At 41.7% G+C, this 26,082-nt stretch overlaps 2 protein-coding genes across 5 annotated transcripts in view; one reads left to right on the top strand and one right to left on the bottom strand.

The window, feature by feature from the left end:
* Nucleotides 1–6,035, top strand: part of ints11 (integrator complex subunit 11) — a 43,368-nt gene extending 37,333 nt beyond the window's left edge. For all 3 annotated transcript variants that reach the window (XM_069918758.1, XM_069918757.1, XM_069918759.1), the window contains exons 15-18: nucleotides 1,330–1,391; nucleotides 1,483–1,625; nucleotides 3,307–3,436; nucleotides 5,491–6,035. In XM_069918758.1, coding sequence (XP_069774859.1) covers nucleotides 1,330–1,391; nucleotides 1,483–1,625; nucleotides 3,307–3,436; nucleotides 5,491–5,559 — 404 coding nt within the window. In that variant the 3' untranslated portion in view covers nucleotides 5,560–6,035. The remainder of the gene's footprint in view (nucleotides 1–1,329; nucleotides 1,392–1,482; nucleotides 1,626–3,306; nucleotides 3,437–5,490) is intronic.
* On the bottom strand, nucleotides 181–26,082 carry LOC138754461 (lysophosphatidic acid receptor 6). Of its 2 annotated transcripts, none has more exons than XR_011351780.1 (2): nucleotides 25,982–26,082; nucleotides 181–668 (listed from the first exon to the last, which is right to left on the bottom strand). XR_011351780.1 is itself a non-coding variant. In XM_069918761.1 (2 exons), exons 1-2 carry the CDS (start codon nucleotides 25,993–25,995, stop codon nucleotides 12,801–12,803), a joined length of 1,050 nt encoding a protein of 349 aa, XP_069774862.1. In that variant the 5' UTR covers nucleotides 25,996–26,082; the 3' UTR covers nucleotides 9,602–12,800. The 2 variants fall into 2 exon arrangements, 1 of the variants encoding a protein (XP_069774862.1); XM_069918761.1 differs by lacking the exon at nucleotides 181–668 and adding an exon at nucleotides 9,602–13,836.

Here is a 26,082-nt window from a genome sequence, read left to right as displayed (position 1 = left end):
GCAGCAATCATCAAAGACCCCCACTGTCCAGCACACACTCTGTTCTTGCTGCTACCATCAGGAAAGAGGTACAGATGACTCAAGACTCACACCACCAGGTTCAGGAACATCTGCTACCTCTCCACCATCAGACTCCTCAACAACAAACTCAATCAGGGACTCATTTAAGGACTCTTGAGCATTTTATTGATTTTCTTTGCTCTCCCTGTATTGCCCAATCAGTTTGTTAGCATTTGTTATCTGTTTACAGTTCTTTTGATTGTTTACATGTTCACACTGTGGGCAGTTTATTTTTTGCACTATCAATTAATGGTAATTCTGCCACACCTGCAGGAGAAAGAATCTCAGGGTTCTATGTGATGTCATTTTTTTGTATTCTGACAATAAATCCAAAATCTGTAATCTGTGGTAAGTCTTGTAGTTCCTTCAGCTTGAGGACCATCCTCTTGTGCGTTTTGATGTTTTGGTATTAGATTGAACAGTTTATTAGCCCTGAAGACTTGCTGCGCTCCCATGCAAATTTGTCAGAGTTGAGAAGCTGCATTGCGGAAAGCCAGATTGAGGAAACTTGCCAGAAATGCAGCTTTTTGACACTCTTCTCCATTAGTGAGCAGTCTGCGGAACCATTCAACAGCAAATATTCTTGCAGTCCACCTACATCAAATATTCTGTGGTGAGAGAAAAGTAATTAAAAGAAAGAAATAGACTTTATTGACTTAGGCCATCCCAAGATGCTTTATATCCAGTGAAGAACTTCGAAATGTAGTTATTATTAGAGTGTTACACGTGGCAGTTACTTCCTGTGCATTGAAGTAATGATCAGAAAAGTTGTTTTTGGTACTTTAGATGTTTTCCCAAGAACGAGAGTGCCATATAGAGTTACTGTAGAGAGTGGAATAATTAGCAGAGTTGTTGGATCCAGGAGTGAATTGTCCCACGGGGTTGGGCAGTGGGAGTAGCCAGTGTGGCGGCTCATTGCTAAGATGTGGGCCTGGCTGCACCCTGGCTAATATGCTGAGTGTAAGCCTTCAGCAGGGATTTCCGGAAGCTGCACCATGTGTTGACATCTGTTCAGATCAATAATCTCTTTGATGTGATGGAAGCTGTTGACTTTCCGTTTGTGTGCTAGGGAAAGCTGGTTATCCACACCAAACTGAGGGAGGATTCATTGGCACAGGAGTACCAGCTTGCACCTTGGCACAGCATGCCTACTAGCTGATGGCACAGATACTTTATTTTAATACTTTATTTTAATAGCTAACTAAGCATTTAAGTTTGTAAAGTTTGTTTGTTATGATAGCTATATGATTTTTCTCCCTATAATTTTAGGTCCACTTCCTGATCCAAAGAAACAGAAACTAATGCATGGTACACTGATTATTAAGGATAATGTGAGTAATGTATTTCTTTACTTTAACTATAAATGTAAGAATAGATTGAATGGGGAATAATGTAATTTTCTCCTGTTTACTATACATCCAGAGCCTTCGTCTTGTTTCGCCAGAACAGGCTGTAAAGGAGTTGGGTCTCAGCGAGCATCATCTTCGCTATACCTGCAAAGTTCAGATGCAAGATCATCACTCAGAACAGGACACCTTAAACAGGATATACAACCATCTCAAAAAGTGGGTACATTGCAGCAATTGGGTCAACAGTCGAAGTAATACAGTTCAACTCCAATTATCCAAAATCAGATTCCCCAAAATCCTCATTTATCCAAATTTTTAAAAAATTCAGATAAATGAGGATATCCAAAACAAATCAGAAATACTTATTTATCCCAAATTTTTTGGAGCTGAACTGACCAGGGACATTGGGCTGCCGGCGGCACTGGGGACCTTGGGCTGCTGGAGTCAGTGGGGACCTTGGGCTGCTGGAGTCAGTGGGGACCTTGGGCTGCTGGAGTCAGTGGGGACCTTGGGCTGCCGGAGTCAGTGGGGACCTTGGGCTGCCGGAGTCAGTGGGGACCTTGGGCTGCCGGAGTCAGTGGGGACCTTGGGCTGCCGGAGTCAGTGGGGACCTTGGGCTGCCGGAGTCAGTGGGGACCTTGGGCTGCCGGAGTCAGTGGGGACCTTGGGCTGCCGGAGTCAGTGGGGACCTTGGGCTGCCGGAGTCAGTGGGGGACTGGGCTGCTGGCGGCAGTGGGAACCTCGGGCTGTCAGCGGCAGCGGGAACCTTGGGCTACCGGCAGCAGTGGGGACTTTGAACTCCAGGTCTGGTTTCACCAGAGGAAATATTCATTGGCTCTTAACAAACAAAATATCCCCGGTACGTTATTTTTTGAATGGTGGGAGAACCAACGCAGATACAGGGAGAACATATCAACTCCTTACAGGCTGCGTGGGATTCGAACCCCGGTCACGATCACTGGGGTTGTAAAGGTGATGTTGCGCTAACCCAGTGGTTCTCAACCTTTTTCTTCCCACTCACATACCACTTTAAGTATTCCCTATGCCATCAGTGCTCTGTGATTAGTAAGGGATTATGGTATGTGGGTGGAAAGAAGAAGTTTGAAAACCTAATTGACTCATTATTTGCAGTTTCATAACTCCAAAGGAAATGGGCCAATGACAATTTTTCCTCAAGTAAAATATTTAATTAACTATTTGGTCTAGAGCAGTGATTCTCAACCTTCCCTTCCTACTCACATAGCACCTTAAGTGATCCCTTACTAATTACAGAGCACCGATGGCATAGGGAATACTTAAAGTAGTATGTGAGTGGAGAGAAAAGGTTGAGAAACACTGTGCTAAAACTGCAATGCTGACAGATTTCAATATTGTTACTCAGTACTTTGCAGCTAGACAGCTGCAAACCAACTATATTGCTTAAATGGTAATTTGTTCTGTGCAAAAAAAAAAATTCTGTAAACTCTCTATTTGTCTGAAGATTTGCACATCATCTGTCCAGGATTAGGGTTATTGAGGAAGCGGGAGAACTTGAATCCTCAGCATTATACATTTGACTCTGATTTCTGCTGTATATTCTTGACCAGAAGAAATTGGCTTAAGAGACAAAACATTAGTCTGGTTGTGATAAATGCTGGTTCATCTGAAGGTTATTTAAAGTACACAGACTCAGGCTGCAGAGTTGATAATTAAAGCAAAGAAACTGTGTGCTCATAAAATCCAAAAATTGGCATTAGTTGTGATCTTCAATGTAGGGGAAAATGTGTTGTATATTCACAAGCGAGTGTATTAATGGACTTGAGAATTCCTTAAAATAGTGTCTGCTGATGAATATTAGAGAGATAATGTCATATAATCCATTTGGTCAACCTTTAATGTTATTATTTATCATTTAAAGCATATTGAAAGATTATCCTATTCAGCATCTCCCTGATGGCTCTGTAATGGTGGAATCCATTCTCATTAAAATCAGTGCAATGTCCGATGACCAGAGCACTAAAGATGTGTTGGTTTCGTGGACTTACCAGGTGAGGAAACATTTTGGAAAACTAATGAATTTTAGGTGAAATGGAAAGTATTGAAATACACTGTTCAATTTTCTGTGTAGGATATTCCACAGCTTCCTGTACAAGATGCTAACAGCTCTGAGAATATCTGTCAGCTATAAGTGCCCTGTTTTATACAAATGATTGGACATGTTGAAGTTTTCAAGAGTGATCTTCCTCCAAGATAAAGGAAGACGTCTTTGGGATGTTGGAAGAAACAGGGGCATGTGAAGGAAATTTACATGGCCACAGGGAGTCTACAAACTCCACGTCGGCCACAGGGAGTCTCTACAAACTCCACCTGGCCACAGGGAATCTCTACAAACTCCACATCGGCCACAGGGAGTCTCTACAAACTCCACATCGGCCACAGGGAGCCTCTACAAACTACACCTGGCCACAGGGAGTCTACAAACTCCATATGGCCACAGGGAGTCTCTACAAACTCAACATTGGCCACAGGGAGTCTCCACAAACTCCACCTGGCCACAGGGAGTCTCTACAAACTCCACCTGGCCACAGGGAGTCTCTACAAACTCCACCTGGCCACTGGGAGTCTCTACAAACTCCACCTGGCCACAGGGAGCCTCTACAAACTCCACCTGGCCACAGGGAGCCTCTACAAACTCCACTTAGTCAGGATCAAACTCTACTCCCTGGACCAATAATGCAGCAGCACTTTCTGCAGTGGCCGTTTACTGGCACAATAGCAGGATGGAGCCTATATTATGCAAGGTCTACCACAACCAAAATTATAGAAGTCAGTATAATATAAATATGTCCACATGATTAGGTAATTGCAAACTTGAGTGCTTAAATCATTAACATCCCACTGGAAACTGAAAGCTTCAAAATAGTACTAAAAGACATGTTTCAGAGGTTGATTCATTAAATATATTCAAGACAAGATTGTCAGACATTTAAACCTCAAGGAAATCAAGTGGGGAGGAGAAAAGTGGTGTTTTGATACTAACACTGAATTTGCCGTGATCTCATTTAATGGCAGAACAGGTTCATAGAAGCCAGATGATCTATCTTTATTCTGTTTCTTATTATATCTTTGAGTCTAGTAAAATTTACATTGAAAGAACATTTTTCTCAGAACTTTTTATATGGTAAGATGAGGTGAGATTGTCATTCAGTTCTTTATAATAAATATAATAGATTACTGCTGATTAAATATAGTTCATGCTCTCCGACAGATCAACCAGCCTCTCCAGGTAAATTAGTTGATTGAAAGTACTTCCAAATCAGTGCAATTAATTTTAAGTGAGAATCAATTTACTAATGAACATGTCACAGCTGTGGTTAAAATTGGGAACACAGCTGAATATAATTGAATGAACTGGTGATTATTGAATCCTCAATTAACAAGGTGTTTGTACTTGCAAAATATTCTCTGAAAATAATTGTGTTGTTGATGAGATTTTGGGAAAACATTCATGTTCTCTTCACAAGATCATTTAACTTGCCCCCATTTCCTATGCATTAAGTTTTTTTTAAAGAACATTGGTAATGGTTATGATTACCTCCTCCCCAACAATGTAATCTTTCTGAAGGAGTGTCAGAAATTTCAAAACTCAGGGTAAAGATGTTTTTCAATTACACTGCTTAATCCTTAGATATGTGGGTTTCACACTTTTCCTTTTTGATTATTTCACTGAGTTGGATGTAAACTCACTCAGTTTTCATATGATAGCATTTCATCAATGATAACACTGTGTAGCATCAGTAACATTGCAAACACAGAATAATACAGCTTAAGGGAGGCTATTTAGGCTTTGAAGATATTCTGTTGCCCAACAACAATTAAAAAAAACGGAACTGTAACATCGTATTCAAAAACTAAGGGGCAAGAAAAGAGCTGGCTGTTCCATCCATCCATTTGAAAATTCCGCTCTAAAACTCTTTGGTGTTTGCAGCCAGGACCACCCAGATTCTGATTAATCACATACCTCATTTCATGTATGAGAAGATTTTTCTCCCACTGGAAACAACTGCCCCACGATCATTGTAATTACTCATTTCTCTTTCAGGATGAAGAGTTGGGCAGTTACTTGATAACTCTATTAAAGAAAGGGTTGCCTCAGTCTATTGCTGTCTGACCTACAGTACTGTGGAAATAACAAAATAAAATGGCACAGAAAATTGTGCTCACTTTGTCAAAAATGTCATGCACAGCAGGATCAAATGAGATGTGTTTAATCTGACATGATAATTGGAGGAGATGTTGACTAATGCATAACCTGTGGATTCTAGGCATTCCCTGCATTACAGCTGATCAGGTAACTAAATATTTTACTAGTGGAATTCACAAATCACTTCCAAAAAAAATCTGTGATGTGGGAGAAAAAGAAAGCTGTTTTTTTTTCCCCCCTTAATATATGCAAAGGACCTGATTTCACATTGTAGAAAATCAGGATGTGGATGGTTTTCTAGAAATACAACGTGATGTAACAGAGGGCTCACCTGCAGGTGTTGTTGGGAATTGAAGAGGGCTGCATCTCTCATTTGGACTCCTTTCAGTTTGTTGTTTCACCAAAATATGTTTGTAAAATAAATTTTTAAAATGTTGTTACTATTTACACTTTCTTTGTGATCTCTCTGTGTGGATATGGGCTTAAAGCTGTTTGAACCTTGAATGCAGATGAAGCTTAATGAGTGGGAAGTAATGTGACATCAAGGTCTCTTGTACTCTCAACTTAACTCTCTTGTGTTTCCCACTGGAAGCTGATTGCATCCAGGTGATCAATCATCAACTTATAGATTCAGGTGCAACATTTCTTCTACTTCTGATAGTTTGCCTCACAGACCTTTTGGACCTTTAGTTGGCACCTAAACAAGAAGTAAGACATAAAATGTCTCTGATATTTTCTCATTGTTGAACTTAGAACCAGGAAGATGCATTGTAGAAATTGTTGAGTACTTGGCAAGCTGATCTGATGGGACAGGCCAGCAAATTTTATTTCCCAATGCTATAAAAGTCTGTGGTACAAGGGATCCAAGTTGTCATTTGCTTATAAACAGTGTTGTGGTCTTCTTCATTCTGTCTATTCAGAAATAAGCTAGATTGAGGGATGGAAATAATTGTGATCTTGATTAGGCGGGGGGTTCCCAGGAGGGCTGGTAGGGATGCAGGTGGATTGAACTTGGGAAGTTCTTTGGAAATCATGAAGTAAAATGGCACAGAAAAAATTGTGTTTGTCCAAAAAAAAACATGCAGACATGTTAAACTAAAATTTGGAGTCACAATTTGGGAGGGTTTGGATGGCTGAGGAAGAGCAGTCACTCAGCATTTTCTGAAGACCTACCTCGTGGGTTACCAGGACCAGATCCCACACCCTGAAGCAGACAGATAAATTTGTCTGAAAACCCAAGTGAACCAAAATTGTGGAAGTGGCATTCTGATGGCTCATACAGGTACTGGTGTCTTCATCAGTTAATGGCAAGAGCTGTGCAGAGAATCCAGAAGGAATGTTGCAGCTTCACACAGCTCACGGTAAGTCCCACATTTTTCTTATTGATTGTTTTTTTTAAAAAATTGAATGTTATTGTGTACCACATGCTTGTTGAAAGAACTTGTAAACACTGTCTCTTACCATCTTTATGGAAAATTAGGCTTCATATAAATTGGTGCTTGCAGTCACAATGCAGTTTCAATTGCAAGTGTATGTTTAGAAACACTGGGTCTTCAGGACTGTAGTCCATTAATGCAGCCAATAGGCACCATGTTGATAACAATTGCAAGAAATTTTAGTTCTTTATGCAGAATAATTAAAAAGATGTGATATTGCTTGTCTCTAGCAGAAAAACTTTGTGGCTGTGAAATCAACCTTTTAAAAGAATTTAATGATGGGTAGTAATATTTTGTTCTCTGTTTACTGAGCTACCATTTCAATTGTGACTTTCTAAATGCCTCCGCATATTTAATAATACTGTGATTTGGTTAGTTCACTAAATATAGAAATGGGTGTTTTCTTCTGAGGTTGATTAAAATTACAGTACTTTTCTTAGCAAAGACATTGAATTAGAACACAGGAGCAGCCCATGATCCAATCTTTCTATGTTGACTCTTCTAAAAGATGCCCAGTCCCAAGAGAATTGGATTTTTTCACATCTGATTACCTTTTTGAAGTTTATTATTGAACTGGTTTCTGCCAACCTTTAAGCAGTGCATTCCTGATTCACCCTGCTCCTATTTCTTCTGTTCTTGTTAAATTTTATTTCTTTATTTAAAAAAAATACAACGTGACAACTTCAGAAAGGAGATACTATTTGCTGAACCTTGCTGGGATATTTGTGGGTCATCTCCAAGAACCTGCTAATATTTTCTGCTGATTTTACAGCACAGAATGAGCTGTGGAAAACATGAATGTTTAAAATTCTCCACTATCTTGCCCAGTGCGTACTGGATCGGGCTGATAGGACAAATAGAAACACTATCCTAATTTTTCTATCTGTTCCTCACTCATTTTTGCTTTTTCTGGGCCGAATAGAAACTTTTTTTAGTTTAGGAACCTGGCAGGTTTCAAGTCTCCAGAAATCTGTGTCTCAGTTTCTATTTTTTCATCAACATCTCTTCACTTACACAATTAAAGCGTGGCATTGTCCATTGTTAAAACAGCATTGTACTGTATTTTGAAACAGATGATGGAGATCAGATTACTTTAGCAGATTAACATCATCTTTGTTGGAGTCCATCTGTTGCCTCTTCTGTTAGAGTACTGACTACGAGCTTACACACTTGGATTATTTGTGTGCAGTTTTGGTTTCCAGTTATAGGAAGAATATTATAAAGTTAGAAAGATACAGAAGAAATGTACAAAGTTGTGGCTGGGATCAGGGAAGCTGTGAGAGACTGGGGAAAAAATAGGTCTATTTTCATTGGTTCATAGACTTTGAAGGATCTTGTTCAAGATTCATTTATTGTCATGTAGTACAGGACATGTAATATTACACAAAATTGCTTTCTGCCTGCCATAAAGCAAAGAGTCACCATTAGCATTGTCCAGTGCCGCTTACAGAACGAGAGAAAGGGAAGAGAAAAAGAACCAAAAGAGAATCCCTTCAAAGCTACTGAGTGTCTGTGGATTTGCCTGCAGCACTCCCACAGCTTCTGCGGCTGCACAGACTTCAGCGCCTGAGGCCCTTTGGGAGCCCTTCTTGCCCTCAGTATCCTCTTGAATCCTAGCTCCGATACCTGGTCTCCATGAGCCAGTCTCCTGCACCCCTTTAGCCTGTGCGGGACCCTGACTGCAAGTTGCTTGCAGCCTGTGTGAGTCCCTCAGCCGCGGAGCCCCTTGCTGGTCCGCTGCTTGTAGGGCCATCTCCTCTGCTTCTCCTCAACAGGGAGGGGTGTTCTTCCTTTTTCTGGTGCCCTGTGCCAGTTTGCCGCTCTGGAGTTTGGAACACCTCGTACCTGCTGCCGAGCACAGGCGCTGCCATCTTGGGCACAGACTGTGGTTGCAGGATTTTAGTTTAAAAACACGGTTAACTCCTCTAATGGGCCATTTTAACTCCTATACAGAGGTGGAACCCTTCAGAGCAGCACTCTATCTTTTGCTGTCTGTTTTCCTGGGACCACATCAGTGGCAACACTGCCATTTTTGCTTGAGGTGTATAAAATCAAGAGGGGCATTCACAAGATGAATAGTGGCAGCCTGTTTCCTTGTGTAGGAGAATCGAAGATGAGGGCATAACAATGAGGTGAGGAGGGGGTGGAATGATTTAGAAGGGATGAGGACACAGTTATTCACTGAGGGTGGGGGGGGGGGGGCACCTGGAATAAGTTTCCAAACAAAATGGTAGAAGCAGGTATATTAGCTTCCTTTAAGAAACACTTGTATAATTACGCACTTGGAAGGATATGGGACTAACCTGAGCAAGTAGCACTAAAGCAGGAGGACATGACATGTAATCATATCACATGAAAAAGTATATCCTGAGCTATAAAGACGATGAAGTTGTTTCAAAATCCAGATTATTTTTCAATGACCCTTGATGCTAAAATGTTTTGAGATATAAAACTGTAAAAACAAGATTTTGGGGCAAAAAAAATCTAAAAAGACCCCACTGAAAATGATCTTTTTCTAAAACTAATATTTTTCTTAAAAACCTATATCTTGAGGGCTGGAATTGGGATGAAATTTCCTCAGGATATGAAACTAAATTAGCACTTCTAAAAAAAGTCTGTATTCCAGTGCAATAATAGAAGTAACCAGGTTCCTGACCAGGTTGTTTCTTCAAGGTGTAATATTTTAATAGTGAACAAATCATTATATACTTCTGGATATTGACCCATGCCCATAACAAGATTTCAGCATACTGGAAGGTGATTAAATTAATTTTTATTTAAACTACAGAGGATAACTTTGTAACATTCTTCACGATTAACAACAAACTTCTAACAAATATTCTGCCAATCAGTGCTCAAATTGCAGCGCTCACACCACCGCCACTTCACACAATAATCCCAGGCAGACATATTTCCATTCATCAACAGCTTTGTTGATTCAGTAACCCATTATTTCTGTAACTGCAGTGTCAAAAGAAAGGTTTTCTGCAATAGCAGAATCTTCCCCATCCCGTTAGCTGACATACTATTTAATGTGAGGATAGTGTCCTCAAAATATGTTGATTTTTTTTTTTGCAGGTGAACTCCAAGGAGCAAGCGTGGTCGAGGTATAAATATTAGTCACAGGGACCATCAGAATGTGTTACATTTGTTGGGATAATGGGGAGAGAAATATCCCTCAATCGTGTTACAGTTTGAATGGGATTGAATAGAGCTAGTTCCTATTTGCAGAGCTTACTAGTAGAAAGATACTATTTGCAGAAGGGAGCTGGGATATTTGCAGGTCATCTCTCATGAACCTGCTGATATTCTGCACAGAAACAGGCTGTTTGACAAAACAAATCAATGCCAGGATTAAAGCACTACGTCTGCATTTTTGTATAGACTTGAGTGTTGCCAAAAATAAAATCAGGAAATGCTGGAAAAACTCAATAGGACAGGTTGGATATGGGAGAAAGAAAAACATTTAACTGTTCACATCAAACAAAAGGTTTTCAACCTGAAATGATAACTACTTTTCTCTGACCTTTTAACCATTTCCAGTTTTTTTTGAATGCTCAGAGTGTTGGGGAAGTCAGGATGGGATGGCATATTCAGGGGTCATCATTTTTTGAATATTTTTGGTTTTTTTATAGACTCATAAAGCAATTCAAACAACCTATACAATCTTTTTCAACATTTGTTTTTCCCCCAAACATATAACCATACAGGTTATACAAATACTATGGGGTTCACAGCCCCCACTGAAACCCAAGGAAAAAAACAACCAAACTCACTAAGTAACACAGGTGAGGAATAGGTTAGGAATAAAAAGACTAAAAAAAATCAAAACTTTTTATATAAATAAATGCATTTTGCCTGTCCCATGTTCCACTTCCTTAACTCCACTCCTTTCCCTGCTGGGACAGATTTTTATAGTGTCAATATTTCGAAGGGAGGGGAAACTAGTCAGTCTGCATGCCCATGTATTTCAAATAGGGTTGCCATACTTTACTGAATGTGTCATATTATGATTTTTCTCCAAGTGAATGGAACTCTGAACTTCCATATTCCATCTTGTGGTATTTAATTGGGAGTTGGACTTTCATGTAACTGGTATACATTTCCTGCCCACTGACAAGGCGACCTTCACAAACTGAATTTGATATTTGGACAGTCTAAAACTTGTGTCTCCAATATCTCCTAGTAAGTACAACTCCGGATCTTGTGGAAAATCCACTTTTGTAATTTTTTTTGAAGTTGTATTGCTCCAACCTGTATCTGGCGTTAATGACCCCAGTCGCACTGTCCAGACACAGGTCTTACCACTGCTCTTCATTAATTGTTGTGCCCAAGTCCAACTCCCATCTCTCCCTCGACCTGTGTAAGCTTGGCTTTGGGCCCTCACTTTGGAATATGTAATACATTCAAGAGAAAAAAAATTTACACACATTCCCCTGTCGAATAGAATCTTCACATTACTACGTCTAGGTAGGGTCATAGACAGTCCTAATTTTTCCCTAAGAAAGATCTTATTTGCAGGTTGCAGAAGAATGTTCTTGGACAAACCATTTGTTCCTCAACTGCTGTATGACATGAGCTGCCTTTGTATGGGGTCATCATTCCTGTTTTAAACCACTACTCCACTCATGTTTTGACCATTAAGGAAACTGAGACTATAGACATTAGAATCAAAGTGGCATAATTTAAACAGAGCACTGGAAATATTCGACAGGACAGGAAGGTGGCGCTGTGTTCAAATCCAGTGCTGTTTGAAAGGAGTGTACATTCTCACCATGTCTGCATGGGGTTTCTCCAGGCACTACAGTTTCCTCCCGCATTTCAAAACACATGGAGGTTGTAAATTAATTGGGGTGTTTGGGCGGCACAGGCTCATGGGCTGGAAGAGCCTGCTTCTGTGCTGCATGTCTAAATTTAAAAAAAATTAAATGTAAAAAATGCTGCTGGAGCTCTCTGCTGAGTATTTCCAGCAGTTTGGTTTTATTTCACGTCTCCAGTATTCACGATATTTAGCTTTGGTTTTGGAAGAGCTGCAAATGATTTCTTTCCTTCCCGTCATTAGTTCCATGTTTGTCATCGTGCCAGCATTTTCTTCATTGAAACATCACTGATTAATATTTTGTGTCAAGAAATGGACAAGGCCATTCAGTCAGATCCTGCCTTGTCTGTATCTGACAGTGCCTACATCTGTAGTCTATCAATTTTCCAACTCAACAAAATGTAACCATCTCGGTTTTGATATCAGTTGTCTTCCAGTTCCGCCGACATTTGGGGCAAACGAGTTCCTGATCTTCAGAACACCCAATCCCGTTCAGCCTAAGTAAGGCAATCTTCCACCTCTATCAAAGTAAATAATTCTTTAACTTCTCAGTCCCTCTACTATATCTGTTTTATCTGAAATGGTATTTAGTCTTACTGAATATGAGCAACGTATAAATTATTTTAAAATGGGAAAAAAAATTCCACAATGAATTAACAAATAAAATAAAATTTCATACTGGATGTAATTATTACAGTTTTCTTCATGCATATTAGCTGGGATATTTGAGTACAGCCAAAGTGGTGCTGACCTCTGACAAATTCAACTGCAGTGATGCAAGGATAGGAAGGTCATCAGGAATTGAACTAGGTGCCTTTTGACTGAGTACAGTGCTGTGGTTTCTGGGCAAACAGCACATGCACACTGCAATAGGAGCATAGAAAATGGCTGCTGAGGTTCCAAAACTCAGCAAGGACGATCTCCTCAGACTCCAAGTCATGAAGCCATTGATATCACCTCTCAGTTCGACGCCAAACAATGCTGTAAACCTTCTGAAGTGATCCCCTGCCTGTTCTATAACTTGGTTTGAATTTATTGGTCGCAAAAAAATATATCAGAGGGTCCAAGCAGCAGTTAAGGCTGACCAAGGCCATGGTCATCCTCCGGGTCTTGTAGAGAAAGGTTTTGAAAGCACAGTTTTGAATAAAGTTCATACGAGCAAGGAAATGGAGTAAGTGAGTAAAATGAAATGGGACAAAGCAAAGAATTGAGATCACCATAATGATGCAGATCATTGTGAAAGCCTTTTTCTTGTGAACACTGCTTTTAAACTTGGATATTTTCTTGGCTGCCAAGGGGTAAAATATAATCATAATTGTAAAAGGAAGGAAAAAGCCCAAGAGGAATGGCATTATGTTATACACCACCAGTCTATTGCTCCAAGTCTCAAAGTCAAAATTCTCAAAGCAAGCAGTGGTGTTGTTTGTCCAGGGGGTGTTCAGCGAGCCACCAAAGATTAATGGAAGCATGGTGGCCAAGGCCATTGCCCACACTAGAGCGGAGGTCACCAGTGAGCAATTTGTGCCCCTCATTCTGATGTATTTTCTGGGGTGGACCACTGCGATATAACGATCCATGCAGATCAGGCTGAGGAAAATAACGCTGAGGTAAATGTTGGCAAAAAAGAAGGTCCCTGTGATCCGACAAGTTATGTCCCCAAAGATCCAGTTATTCATTTTTAAGTGGTAATGGATTCTAAAGGGCAAGGTGCAAATATAAATGAGGTCAACGATGATCAGGTTTGCAATGTAGATGAAAGATCGAGAGGCCTTCTTAGTTTCCTTTATAAATATGCATAGGGCTGAGACATTTCCAATCAGACCCACAACAAACACAAAGGTATAGACTGCTGGAAATAAGTAGTACTGGAAGTGAGCCTCGTAACTGCAGTCCATGACTGAGGAAGTTGGTCTTAAGGTGTCCATGTTTGTGTCCCTCAGTACCGGTGTGGACTTTGTCGTGCTGCTATTAAGGTAATACTCGGGTGACCTGGAGGTGCAAGAGCAAAGATAAAACATTAACCGAGAAACTTGTCCTTGAGGAACATAATATAAACTGGCGATGCTTCTTAAACCAGAAAAAAAATTGTTTGTGATTCGTTAAAATGAATGCAATGTAAGGGAGCCTCCATAACTGGAGACTTGTGATGGGGAATCACAGTGCAGTTTAGGTAAAAGAGTAAATGTTAGCAAACAGCTGGCTGAATGATTATTCTAGAAAGAAAGACCTCCAGTTATTGTTGAGCACATACAAAATGCCCAAATGACTTTATAGTCACAGGAACATTTTATTCATGGGACAAGCTGGGATTGGGACGAGGTCAACAATTTTAGTGATGATGGTTCATAGATTCATATTTACCAGGACAAAGGAGAACCTTCCTACTCACTGAGTATAGTGGTAGGATATTTTGCATTCTGTGGTAATTTATTAGCCTGTAGGACAGTGGTTCCCAACCTTTTACTTTCCATTCACATACCACTTTAAGTATTCCCTATGCCCTAAGTGTTCTGTGATTAGTAAGTGATTGCTTAAGCTGGTATGCGAGTAGGAAGGGAAGGTTGAGAATCACTGCTCTAGACCCAATTATTACTGAAATATTTTGCTTGAGAAAAATTGTCATTGGCCCATTTCCTTTGGAGTTATGAAACCGTGCACATAACGAATCAATTTGGAATGATTAAAACAGTGGTTTTCAAACTTTTTCTTTCCACCCACATACCACCTTAAGCAATCCCTTATTAATCACAGAACACTTATGGCATAGGGAACACTTAAAGTGGTATATGAGTGGAAAATAAAAGGTTGGGAACCACTGTTGTAGGGTAACCCAGGGATTTTACAATTTTTTCTTTTGTAAAGGGAGTGTCTAGTTCTATTTTCTCCTAGTTTTGGAAATTCAACATTTGACAGAAATTCTTCCATTTCATTCTAGTCTCTAGTAATTCTGATTTGTATAATTTCATGTAATATATCATTTCATGTCATATCATCCATTGGAGCGCTTACACCCCTAACGTCGAAGTACTCGAGATGGCAGAGGTCGACAGCATCGAGTCCACGCTGCTGAAGATCCAGCTGCGCTGGATGGGTCACGTCTCCAGAATGGAGGACCATCGCCTTCCCAAGATCGTGTTATATGGCGAGCTCTCCACTGGCCACCGTGACAGAGGTGCACCAAAGAAAAGGTACAAGGACTGCCTAAAGAAATCTCTTGGTGCCTGCCACATTGACCACCGCCAGTGGGCTGATAACGCCTCAAACCGTGCATCTTGGCGCCTCACAGTTTGGCGGGCAGCAACCTCCTTTGAAGAAGACCGCAGAGCCCACCTCACTGACAAAAGGCAAAGGAGGAAAAACCCAACACCCAACCCCAACCAACCAATTTTCCCTTGCAACCGCTGCAATCGTGTCTGCCTGTCCCGCATCGGACTTGTCAGCCACAAACGAGCCTGCAGCTGACGTGGACTTTTTACCCCCTCCATAAATCTTCGTCCGCGAAGCCAAGCCAAAGAAAAAAATCATTTCATGTAAATATTAATTTTCTTTTGTTTATGTTAGAATGTTTGTTTTTATAGTGTTATGGAGTCCAGAAGACCCCAAAAACCAGGAGCTATAGATATACACTACAACACAAGGTTACTTAAACAAAAGTTGTTTTAATTATATTTGAACAAGAAAACAGAATTAAACTTTAACTTATTACTTAACCTACCTAACTACTTAATATTCCAAACCCCCCCTTTAATACTAAGCGCAGATGTGTGTAATGTATATTTAAGATTAGAAAAGTTCTTTGGATCACAATCCAATCTCACTGGTTGTAGGCAATTCTTGTACTGTGCACAGAAGTTAGCATTAACAAAGTTCACCAGTCTTTGGTGCTTAACAGGCAAATGGTTACCACTCAGGAGGGTTCTTGCTGGTTTTCAGAGAGAGATTCCTTTTCCAGGACATCCGCAACTGATTTCTTCTCAATCAGTCTTACTGACGAAACTTGCCCACTTCAGGGTTCTCCAGATTATCCTCTTTTTCAAGTCACCTTTCACACCGCCAGTCTTCTCCTTTGACCAGACAGCCTTCCAAAGTTTTCCAGCTTGTCCTTCTTGAACTGATTTCTGTCTTCTCTCTCTCTCTCTTTCTGTTTCACACCCTCCTTTTCTGAGAGCAAAACTGTTCTCCTTTGCCTGCAAAGATCACATGCTCTCCCAGGCAAGCTGCTGTTGATACTTTTTTGCAGAATGCTTTTTGCAGGAGGCAACAGTACTGCAAATATTGTGTTTTAAAATGTGTGTGTGTAGAAACTTCTCTAACAATTCCTCCCAAACCACCTCTAAATACTCTGTCACAATAGCATTTAATATTCTTGATGATTCCTCTGCTTCAACTTGCCAAGATAAAACTTTGTGCCCGTTTGCTTCGCTCATAATATTTTTTTGTTTTTAGTATAGCTTTTTCTATTCTATATGTTTCTAATTTATTGTATCTTAGCTTTTATTCGCCACTAGTTCTGTTCTTTGATACTTTTTTCTAATTCTGTAATATCTTTCTCCAATCTATTTACTTCCATATTCTCTCAAGATTTTTTTTGTATAGAATATAACTTGTCCCCTCAGGTGTGCTTTGAGCATGTCCCATATCAAAAAGCTATTATATGACTGATGTCTTTCACAACAAAATATTTCTGTCTTTTAATAAATAATGTGGTGTTGAGATGCTATCTGTATATATTTTCTTTCTTTTCCATTACTGCAATAGTTAATGTAATGGTGAGTGATCTAATGAGAGCCTCAATAGGTATTTTGTTTTTATCACTCTACATTTTAACTGGGCAGACATTAAACATAAATTAATCCTTGTATATGAATCATGTACCCTTGAGTTAAAAAGAATAGTCTTTCCCTGTGGGATTTAATTGCCTCCATAATATTTCAATAAGATTTAGATCCTACATATATGAAATTGTGGTTTTTGCTGCTTTTGCCTTCACTACTCTTCTTGCTGATTTATCTAATATCAGATCCAAGCAAAAATTAAAATCTCCTCCGATCAATATATTTTGTCTTCCCTCTGCTGTTTTTAATGATGGACAAGTCTTCATCATTGCAGTTTGGGGCATAGATATTCATAAGTGTCCATGCTTCTCCATAAAATTTACAATATACCATTTCATACCTTCTGGCCCAGTCAACTGATGTGCCTTCTATTAATACTGATGTATTTTTATTAATTAGAATTGCAACTCCTTTTGCCTTTGAACCAAAGGAAGACAATATTATTTGTCCTACCCATTCTCTTTTCAATTTATCATGTTCCAATTTAGTAAGATGCTTTTCCTGTATAAAGATTGTCTACTTTTAATTTCTTTAAGTATGCCAAGACCCTTTTCCTCTTCACTTATTTGTTTAACCCATTAATATTAACACTAATAAACTTTGGTATTTTATCCATACCATTTTTCAAACAAATATTGTGTAATAATAAAATCTTTCCAACTTTTTAAGTTATACTCCAGCATTTCCCTTTTGAGCAACAAACACATTTCTTCCTTTTGGAAAAAAAAATCACACACACATCCTAGCTCTGATGGTGACGTGAGCAGTAAAACCTGGAAGCTCTCAAAAAAGGCTCGTGGAATCCTCTTCCTCCAAAGAACCCTCCCTTTAGTGCCGTTTTTAAAAACTGCTCTTTTCCGTCACCATTTTTCCCCTAAGATTCTCTCAGCCTGCCACTTTCCTCTCCATTTTCATTTTTTTCCAGAGCTTTCCATGTATATTAGTAATTTTTTTCTTTTAGCATTAAAAATAAGTGCTGTTTTAAAACTGTCTTTTCAATCTTGCATCTTTGATATTTTCACAGCTTTCGTAAAAATTCTTTCACTTATTCTTGAACATTTTTCGATTGCCTTCTGAGACATTGACCCTCAGTGTCACAGGATAAGTCATTGAGCATTTTAAGTTTTTGGATTGCAGTTGTCTCTTTACCTCATCAAATTCTTCTTTGTTTGACCAGGGCAGGGCTAAATTTTTGGAAAAACATTACTTTTTTGTTGTCCACCATTAATTTTTGAATATTCCTATGCTGGTCCCAAAGACTGCATACTGCTCTGGTAAAAGTCTTAACCAGGACTGGTTGTTGATCTCCGGTTCTTCTGGGTCCGAGGGTCCAGTGTCCCCTTTTGATTTGCAGCCTTGCGTTTAGCTTGTATTTTCCCCAGCATTTGTGGGATCCGTGTTTCAAAGAAATTCACTGGGTCTTTCCTCTCAATTTCATTCTCTCAGACCAATAATTCTTACATTATTACATTTGCTGAAATTTGCAATATGGTTGATCTTGTCCATCATTCATTTTCTGTCTGTGTCCCCTGTTTTTGCTTTTTCTTCTAGACTTTAGTCTGTCTTTTGTTTTGTTCAGGTCACCCTCCACTTGCGTTCTTCGTTCCGTTAAATCCTCCACAATTTCCTTAATTTCCAATATCCTCTCTGATGTGTCTCTTATCGCTGATTCAACTCCCGTAAAGCAAGTACACAAAGTTTCTATCTTGGCTATATCTTGGGCCCACTCCCCATGCCCACCCCAGCTCTGCTGGGTTCAGTTGGTCCCAAGGCCTCTACTGTGGCACTTCTCATCAGGCCACATTCACTCAATGTTCCTGGCTGAGCTGCTGCAGTTTTTATTTTCAGTTGCTTTGGACATTTAGTTCTACTTTTATCCATTTTTGACAATGAAATTCTGATTTTTTTTGAGCTTTCAAATTGTCTTTTTAATACTTTTCCTGGAGAGTGCTCTCAGAACAGATCTGGTCACATCCACTGCATGGCCACGCCTCCCCCTACAAGATATTCTTGAAAGCAATTGGAGGGGAATTTAATTTTTGTCTGCAACCGGTCATGGATCATTCAGCAAAGAATGTAACAAGGGCCAGGGCAGCTAAGTCTACCCTGGCCTTTATTGAAAGAGTTGGATCTCATAGATGTCTGGAGAAGGCCAAATCCAAGAGAAAGGGATTATTCCTTTTACTGGAGACAACATGATTCCTACACTAGAATTGATTTATTTTTGGTGTCAGTCCAATTGGAGGGTAGGATATTGGAAACTGAGTATGTGGCATGGCTCCTATCAGACCACCCTCCCTTGACTTTATCCATTATAATGCCAGATAAGCAGGCTTCTATGGTGCCTGAATACACTGCTGTTGGGAAAAACAGAATTTTGTAGCTTTGTCAGGGCCCAGATAGAATTGTTCTGAGACGAATTGGCCCTGTACTGAGGATAACTTCCTAGTATGGGACACTTTAAAGGCTTACTTAAGGGGCCAGATCATTGGATATACTAAAAGCATTAAAAAGGGGCACATGAAGGAGGTTAATGGTCTAGAACAGGAGGCAGCTCAATTGGAAAAGGATTATCAAAGAGCAGGTACAGAAGAAAAATACAGAAATTTGGTGAATAAATAGCTGAAATATAATACGTTACAAACATATAAAACAAAAGTTGATTTTAAGATCTGGACAGCAGTATTATGAGCTTGGGGCCACAAAGTCTTGTCCCGGCAGATGAGGGTGGAAGAGGCTTTGAGAACAATTATGGTGATTCGAACAGGGAAAGGCAAGATCTCATATAAACAAAAAGAAATAAATGATACATTTGGAAGATTTTCAAGGAATTGTATAAATCAGAATCAATGGGTGATCCCATCAAAATAAACAATTTATTTTCTTTCATTGGACCTACTAAATTTGGATGAAGAAGAGTAAGAAGGGCTGAATGCCCCTTTGTCTAAAGAGATGGCAGACACCCTGAGCTCTTTGCAAGCTGGCAAATCACAAGGAGAGGATGGATTCCCTGCCAAATTTTATAAAGAGTTCAAAGATCTGCTAATGCCCCTTCTTATGAAGGTGGTGGATCAGGCAGTGGAGACACATACCCTCCCAGAGTTTTTCTGAACAGCAATCATAATGGTGATGCCAAAAAAAGCAGGGATTCATTGAGCCCTGTTTCATATAGACCCATCTCGTTATTAAATACAGATTATAAAATCATTGCAAAAGCATTGGCAAATAGGTGGGCAAAATATTTGCCAAAAATAGTAAATCTAGATGAAGCTGGATTTGTAGGAAGGAGGTGGTCAACAAACAATATAGCTAGACTGCTTAATATAGTGCATCTGGCAAAGTCGGGGGTGGATCTGGTAGTGGCCATATCTGGATGCGGAGAAGGCTTTCAACAGACTGGAGTAGGACTTTCTGTTCCAGATACTGGAGAAATTTGGATTGGGTCAAACATTTATTAACTAGATGAAGACATTTTACCATAAACCCCAAGCAAAAATTGCTACAAATGGGCAGTGTTTCCATTAAGTAGTTCCAGTAGGCAGGGCTGTCCATTGTCTCCAGTGCTGTTTATTACTGACAGTTGAGCTGCTGACAAGTCATTTGGTGGGGACCAGATTTGGTGGGGACCAGATTTGGTGGGGACCAGATTTGGTGGGGACCAGATTTGGTGGGGACCAGATTTGGTGGGGACCAGATTTGGTGGGGACCAGATTTGGTGGGGACCAGATTTGGTGGGGACCAGATTTGGTGGGGACCAGATTTGGTGGGGACCAGATTTGGTGGGGACCAGATTTGGTGGGGACCAGATTTGGTGGGGACCAGATTTGGTGGGGACCAGATTTGGTGGGGACCAGATTTGGTGGGGACCAGATTTGGTGGGGACCAGATTTGGTGGGGACCAGATTTGGTGGGGACCAGATTTGGTGGGGACCAGATTTGGTGGGGACCAGATTTGGTGGGGACCAGATTTGGTGGGGACCAGATTTGGTGGGGACCAGATTTGGTGGGGACCAGATTTGGTGGGGACCAGATTTGGTGGGGACCAGATTTGGTGGGGACCAGATTTGGTGGGGACCAGATTTGGTGGGGACCAGATTTGGTGGGGACCAGATTTGGTGGGGACCAGATTTGGTGGGGACCAGATTTGGTGGGGACCAGATTTGGTGGGGACCAGATTTGGTGGGGACCAGATTTGGTGGGGACCAGATTTGGTGGGGACCAGATTTGGTGGGGACCAGATTTGGTGGGGACCAGATTTGGTGGGGACCAGATTTGGTGGGGACCAGATTTGGTGGGGACCAGATTTGGTGGGGACCAGATTTGGTGGGGACCAGATTTGGTGGGGACCAGATTTGGTGGGGACCAGATTTGGTGGGGACCAGATTTGGTGGGGACCAGATTTGGTGGGGACCAGATTTGGTGGGGACCAGATTTGGTGGGGACCAGATTTGGTGGGGACCAGATTTGGTGGGGACCAGATTTGGTGGGGACCAGATTTGGTGGGGACCAGATTTGGTGGGGACCAGATTTGGTGGGGACCAGATTTGGTGGGGACCAGATTTGGTGGGGACCAGATTTGGTGGGGACCAGATTTGGTGGGGACCAGATTTGGTGGGGACCAGATTTGGTGGGGACCAGATTTGGTGGGGACCAGATTTGGTGGGGACCAGATTTGGTGGGGACCAGATTTGGTGGGGACCAGATTTGGTGGGGACCAGATTTGGTGGGGACCAGATTTGGTGGGGACCAGATTTGGTGGGGACCAGATTTGGTGGGGACCAGATTTGGTGGGGACCAGATTTGGTGGGGACCAGATTTGGTGGGGACCAGATTTGGTGGGGACCAGATTTGGTGGGGACCAGATTTGGTGGGGACCAGATTTGGTGGGGACCAGATTTGGTGGGGACCAGATTTGGTGGGGACCAGATTTGGTGGGGACCAGATTTGGTGGGGACCAGATTTGGTGGGGACCAGATTTGGTGGGGACCAGATTTGGTGGGGACCAGATTTGGTGGGGACCAGATTTGGTGGGGACCAGATTTGGTGGGGACCAGATTTGGTGGGGACCAGATTTGGTGGGGACCAGATTTGGTGGGGACCAGATTTGGTGGGGACCAGATTTGGTGGGGACCAGATTTGGTGGGGACCAGATTTGGTGGGGACCAGATTTGGTGGGGACCAGATTTGGTGGGGACCAGATTTGGTGGGGACCAGATTTGGTGGGGACCAGATTTGGTGGGGACCAGATTTGGTGGGGACCAGATTTGGTGGGGACCAGATTTGGTGGGGACCAGATTTGGTGGGGACCAGATTTGGTGGGGACCAGATTTGGTGGGGACCAGATTTGGTGGGGACCAGATTTGGTGGGGACCAGATTTGGTGGGGACCAGATTTGGTGGGGACCAGATTTGGTGGGGACCAGATTTGGTGGGGACCAGATTTGGTGGGGACCAGATTTGGTGGGGACCAGATTTGGTGGGGACCAGATTTGGTGGGGACCAGATTTGGTGGGGACCAGATTTGGTGGGGACCAGATTTGGTGGGGACCAGATTTGGTGGGGACCAGATTTGGTGGGGACCAGATTTGGTGGGGACCAGATTTGGTGGGGACCAGATTTGGTGGGGACCAGATTTGGTGGGGACCAGATTTGGTGGGGACCAGATTTGGTGGGGACCAGATTTGGTGGGGACCAGATTTGGTGGGGACCAGATTTGGTGGGGACCAGATTTGGTGGGGACCAGATTTGGTGGGGACCAGATTTGGTGGGGACCAGATTTGGTGGGGACCAGATTTGGTGGGGACCAGATTTGGTGGGGACCAGATTTGGTGGGGACCAGATTTGGTGGGGACCAGATTTGGTGGGGACCAGATTTGGTGGGGACCAGATTTGGTGGGGACCAGATTTGGTGGGGACCAGATTTGGTGGGGACCAGATTTGGTGGGGACCAGATTTGGTGGGGACCAGATTTGGTGGGGACCAGATTTGGTGGGGACCAGATTTGGTGGGGACCAGATTTGGTGGGGACCAGATTTGGTGGGGACCAGATTTGGTGGGGACCAGATTTGGTGGGGACCAGATTTGGTGGGGACCAGATTTGGTGGGGACCAGATTTGGTGGGGACCAGATTTGGTGGGGACCAGATTTGGTGGGGACCAGATTTGGTGGGGACCAGATTTGGTGGGGACCAGATTTGGTGGGGACCAGATTTGGTGGGGACCAGATTTGGTGGGGACCAGATTTGGTGGGGACCAGATTTGGTGGGGACCAGATTTGGTGGGGACCAGATTTGGTGGGGACCAGATTTGGTGGGGACCAGATTTGGTGGGGACCAGATTTGGTGGGGACCAGATTTGGTGGGGACCAGATTTGGTGGGGACCAGATTTGGTGGGGACCAGATTTGGTGGGGACCAGATTTGGTGGGGACCAGATTTGGTGGGGACCAGATTTGGTGGGGACCAGATTTGGTGGGGACCAGATTTGGTGGGGACCAGATTTGGTGGGGACCAGATTTGGTGGGGACCAGATTTGGTGGGGACCAGATTTGGTGGGGACCAGATTTGGTGGGGACCAGATTTGGTGGGGACCAGATTTGGTGGGGACCAGATTTGGTGGGGACCAGATTTGGTGGGGACCAGATTTGGTGGGGACCAGATTTGGTGGGGACCAGATTTGGTGGGGACCAGATTTGGTGGGGACCAGATTTGGTGGGGACCAGATTTGGTGGGGACCAGATTTGGTGGGGACCAGATTTGGTGGGGACCAGATTTGGTGGGGACCAGATTTGGTGGGGACCAGATGGAGCACAAAATCAATCTTTTTGCTGATAGTGTATTTGACAGACCCTGAGGGGTCGTTGGCCAGGGTAAAGACCACACTAGAGGATTATGGGAAGGTCTCTGGGTATCAGGTAAATCTTGTCAAAAGTGAAATTATGCCTTTGACGAATGGGGATTGCAGACAATATTAACAAGGAAGTCAATTTAAATGGCTGCAGGAAGGCATTAAGTATTTGGGAATTAAAAACAGATAGATTTGCATAACTTATACAAACTTGATTATGTCTCTTTGCTCCGGAAGATTGAGGAGGACCTTAATAGATTGGAGGACTCTGCCCATAACACTGGTGGACAGTGTTAACTGTGTCAGAATGTTACAATTGTTACCCATTTCATTGCCCAGGGGTTTCTTTAAGATACACTGTGAATGTGTCAGAAGGTTCCTGTGGAATGGGAAGTTGTCTAGAATCTCCATTGAAAAGTTGACAAAAAAATGTTGGTGTGTTAGAATTACTAGATTACGCACACGCACACACACTTACTTCCTGGGCTCAAATTGGATTACATGTGATAGGTGAAAAAGTGGCAGGAGCATTTATATAAAAAATGGGACACTACAATTATTTCGAAGAAAACAGATAAGCCAATACTAAAACATGTACTTCAGATATGGCAAAGGATAAATCAATGTATTGGTTAGAAGGAGGGGATATCTCCTAAAATGGTTTTGACCCAGAAAAAGTGAATACCTTTGACTCTGAGTAATAAGATTCTGGGCTTCTGAGGCCAGAAAGGGATCAGGTGTATCAAGGACTGTAACAAAGAAAGGCAGCTCATGTCATACAGCAGGTTTGTCTAAGAACATTCTTCTGCTATCTGCAAGTAAGATCTTATGGGAAAAATTAGGACCATCTATGAAGCAACTAGATGTAGTAATGTGGAGATTCTAATTCAACAAGGGAATGTGTGTAAAGTTTCTTCTCTCTGTTCCAAAGTGAGGGCCTGAAACTGAGCTTGCACAGGTCGAGGGAGAGATGAGAGTTGGACTTGAGCACATCAATTAAAGAAGAGTGGTGGCAAGACCTTTATCTGGACAGTGTGACTGGGGTAATTAACACCAGATATAGGTTGGTGGAATACAACTTGCATCAGCTGTACCTCATACCACAAAAATTACACAAGTCAAAGCCAGAAATTTTGGAAATATGCTTTAGATGTGGTGTGGAGATTAGAACCGTTGTCCACTCCACCTGGCTATGTGCAAAGGTGAGATCTTTCTGGGAGAACTTGGGGGACATTCTGGGGAAAAAAAATGACAAAGGTAGATTTTCCACAAGATCTTGTACCTTCTGGGAGATGTTGTCACCACAAGTTTTAGACTGTCCAAATATCAAATTCATTTTGTGAAGGTTGCCTTGTTGGTGGGCAGGAAATGTATAGCAGTTACATGGCAGTATGACTCCCAATTAAATACCACACCATGGTATATGAAAATTCAGAATTACATAATCTAAAGAGGAAATATGACCCATTCAATAAAGAATGGCAACCCTATTTGAAATACATGGGCAAAAAGACTGACTAGTTCCCCCTCCCTTCGAAATATGGACACTATAAAAATCTGTCCCAGCAGGGAAAGGAGTGAAGTTAAGGAAGTGGAACATGGCGCAGGCAAAATGCATTTTTAAAGTTTTTTTTTTACTCCTTTTTATTTTATTCCCTACTTGTGTTATTTAGTGAGTTTGGTTTTTTTTTTCTTGGACTTCGGTGGGCTGTGAACCCCATAGTATTTGTATGGTTGTATGTTTGGGGGCAATGAAGGGAGGAGGGGGATAAATACAAACTCTGTACGTTACATGAATGTTGAAAAAGATTATTGTTTGAATTGTTTTGAGTCTTTAAAAGCCTAAATAAAATATATTTTCTTAAAAAAGTGAACTATCATGTGTCTGCTGATCAATGAGCTGAATTCATGTATTAGTGGTTGTCAATAGAATAATCATTTTGATCCAATGTTTTCCAGATCTAATGTGGGCAAATGGAATCAGTGTAGATGGGTAAAGGGGCTGGCAGAGACTTCCACGGGCTGAAGGGTCCATTTCTGTGCCATATGACTCCTCGAGTCTGCTGTTAGAATGGACCTGCAACACTGCATCAGTCTGATCTTGAGCTCTAACTGATGAGTAAAAGAATAAAGCCGTAGATTGTTTTGACTCAGATGCACAATCTCCATCTCAGTTACTCTTCTAGTCAAAAGCCAAGTTAGTGCATAGAAAGGTGGCAAACACTGATGTCAAATAATTGAGCCAGTGCAGGAAAATAAAATATTTTGATATACAACTTCCTTTTACAAAAAGTTTGTTTTCTATAGATGAGGAGGTAATGGGTGCCTAGACTGAGGTCTAGTCTCCAGTTGTTTTGCGGTTTCAAATCTTACACAAATTCCACTTCTTTTCTGAGAACATTAACCCTGTAGATTTTGCACATAATAAATGGGAAGGAATATATTTTAGCACTCACCAAGTATGGCTCATAATTCTTTCTTCCACAAGGTCTCTGCAGTTGAGTCAGATTTGAACCCTACAATTCCTCACAGCGACAGGAGTTGTGCCTTAACTACA

The sequence above is a fragment of the Narcine bancroftii genome, chromosome 2 (genome assembly GCF_036971445.1).
Source record: "Narcine bancroftii isolate sNarBan1 chromosome 2, sNarBan1.hap1, whole genome shotgun sequence".
NCBI classification, from domain to species: domain Eukaryota; kingdom Metazoa; phylum Chordata; class Chondrichthyes; order Torpediniformes; family Narcinidae; genus Narcine; species Narcine bancroftii.
This window is presented reverse-complemented; position numbering and strand designations above follow the sequence as displayed.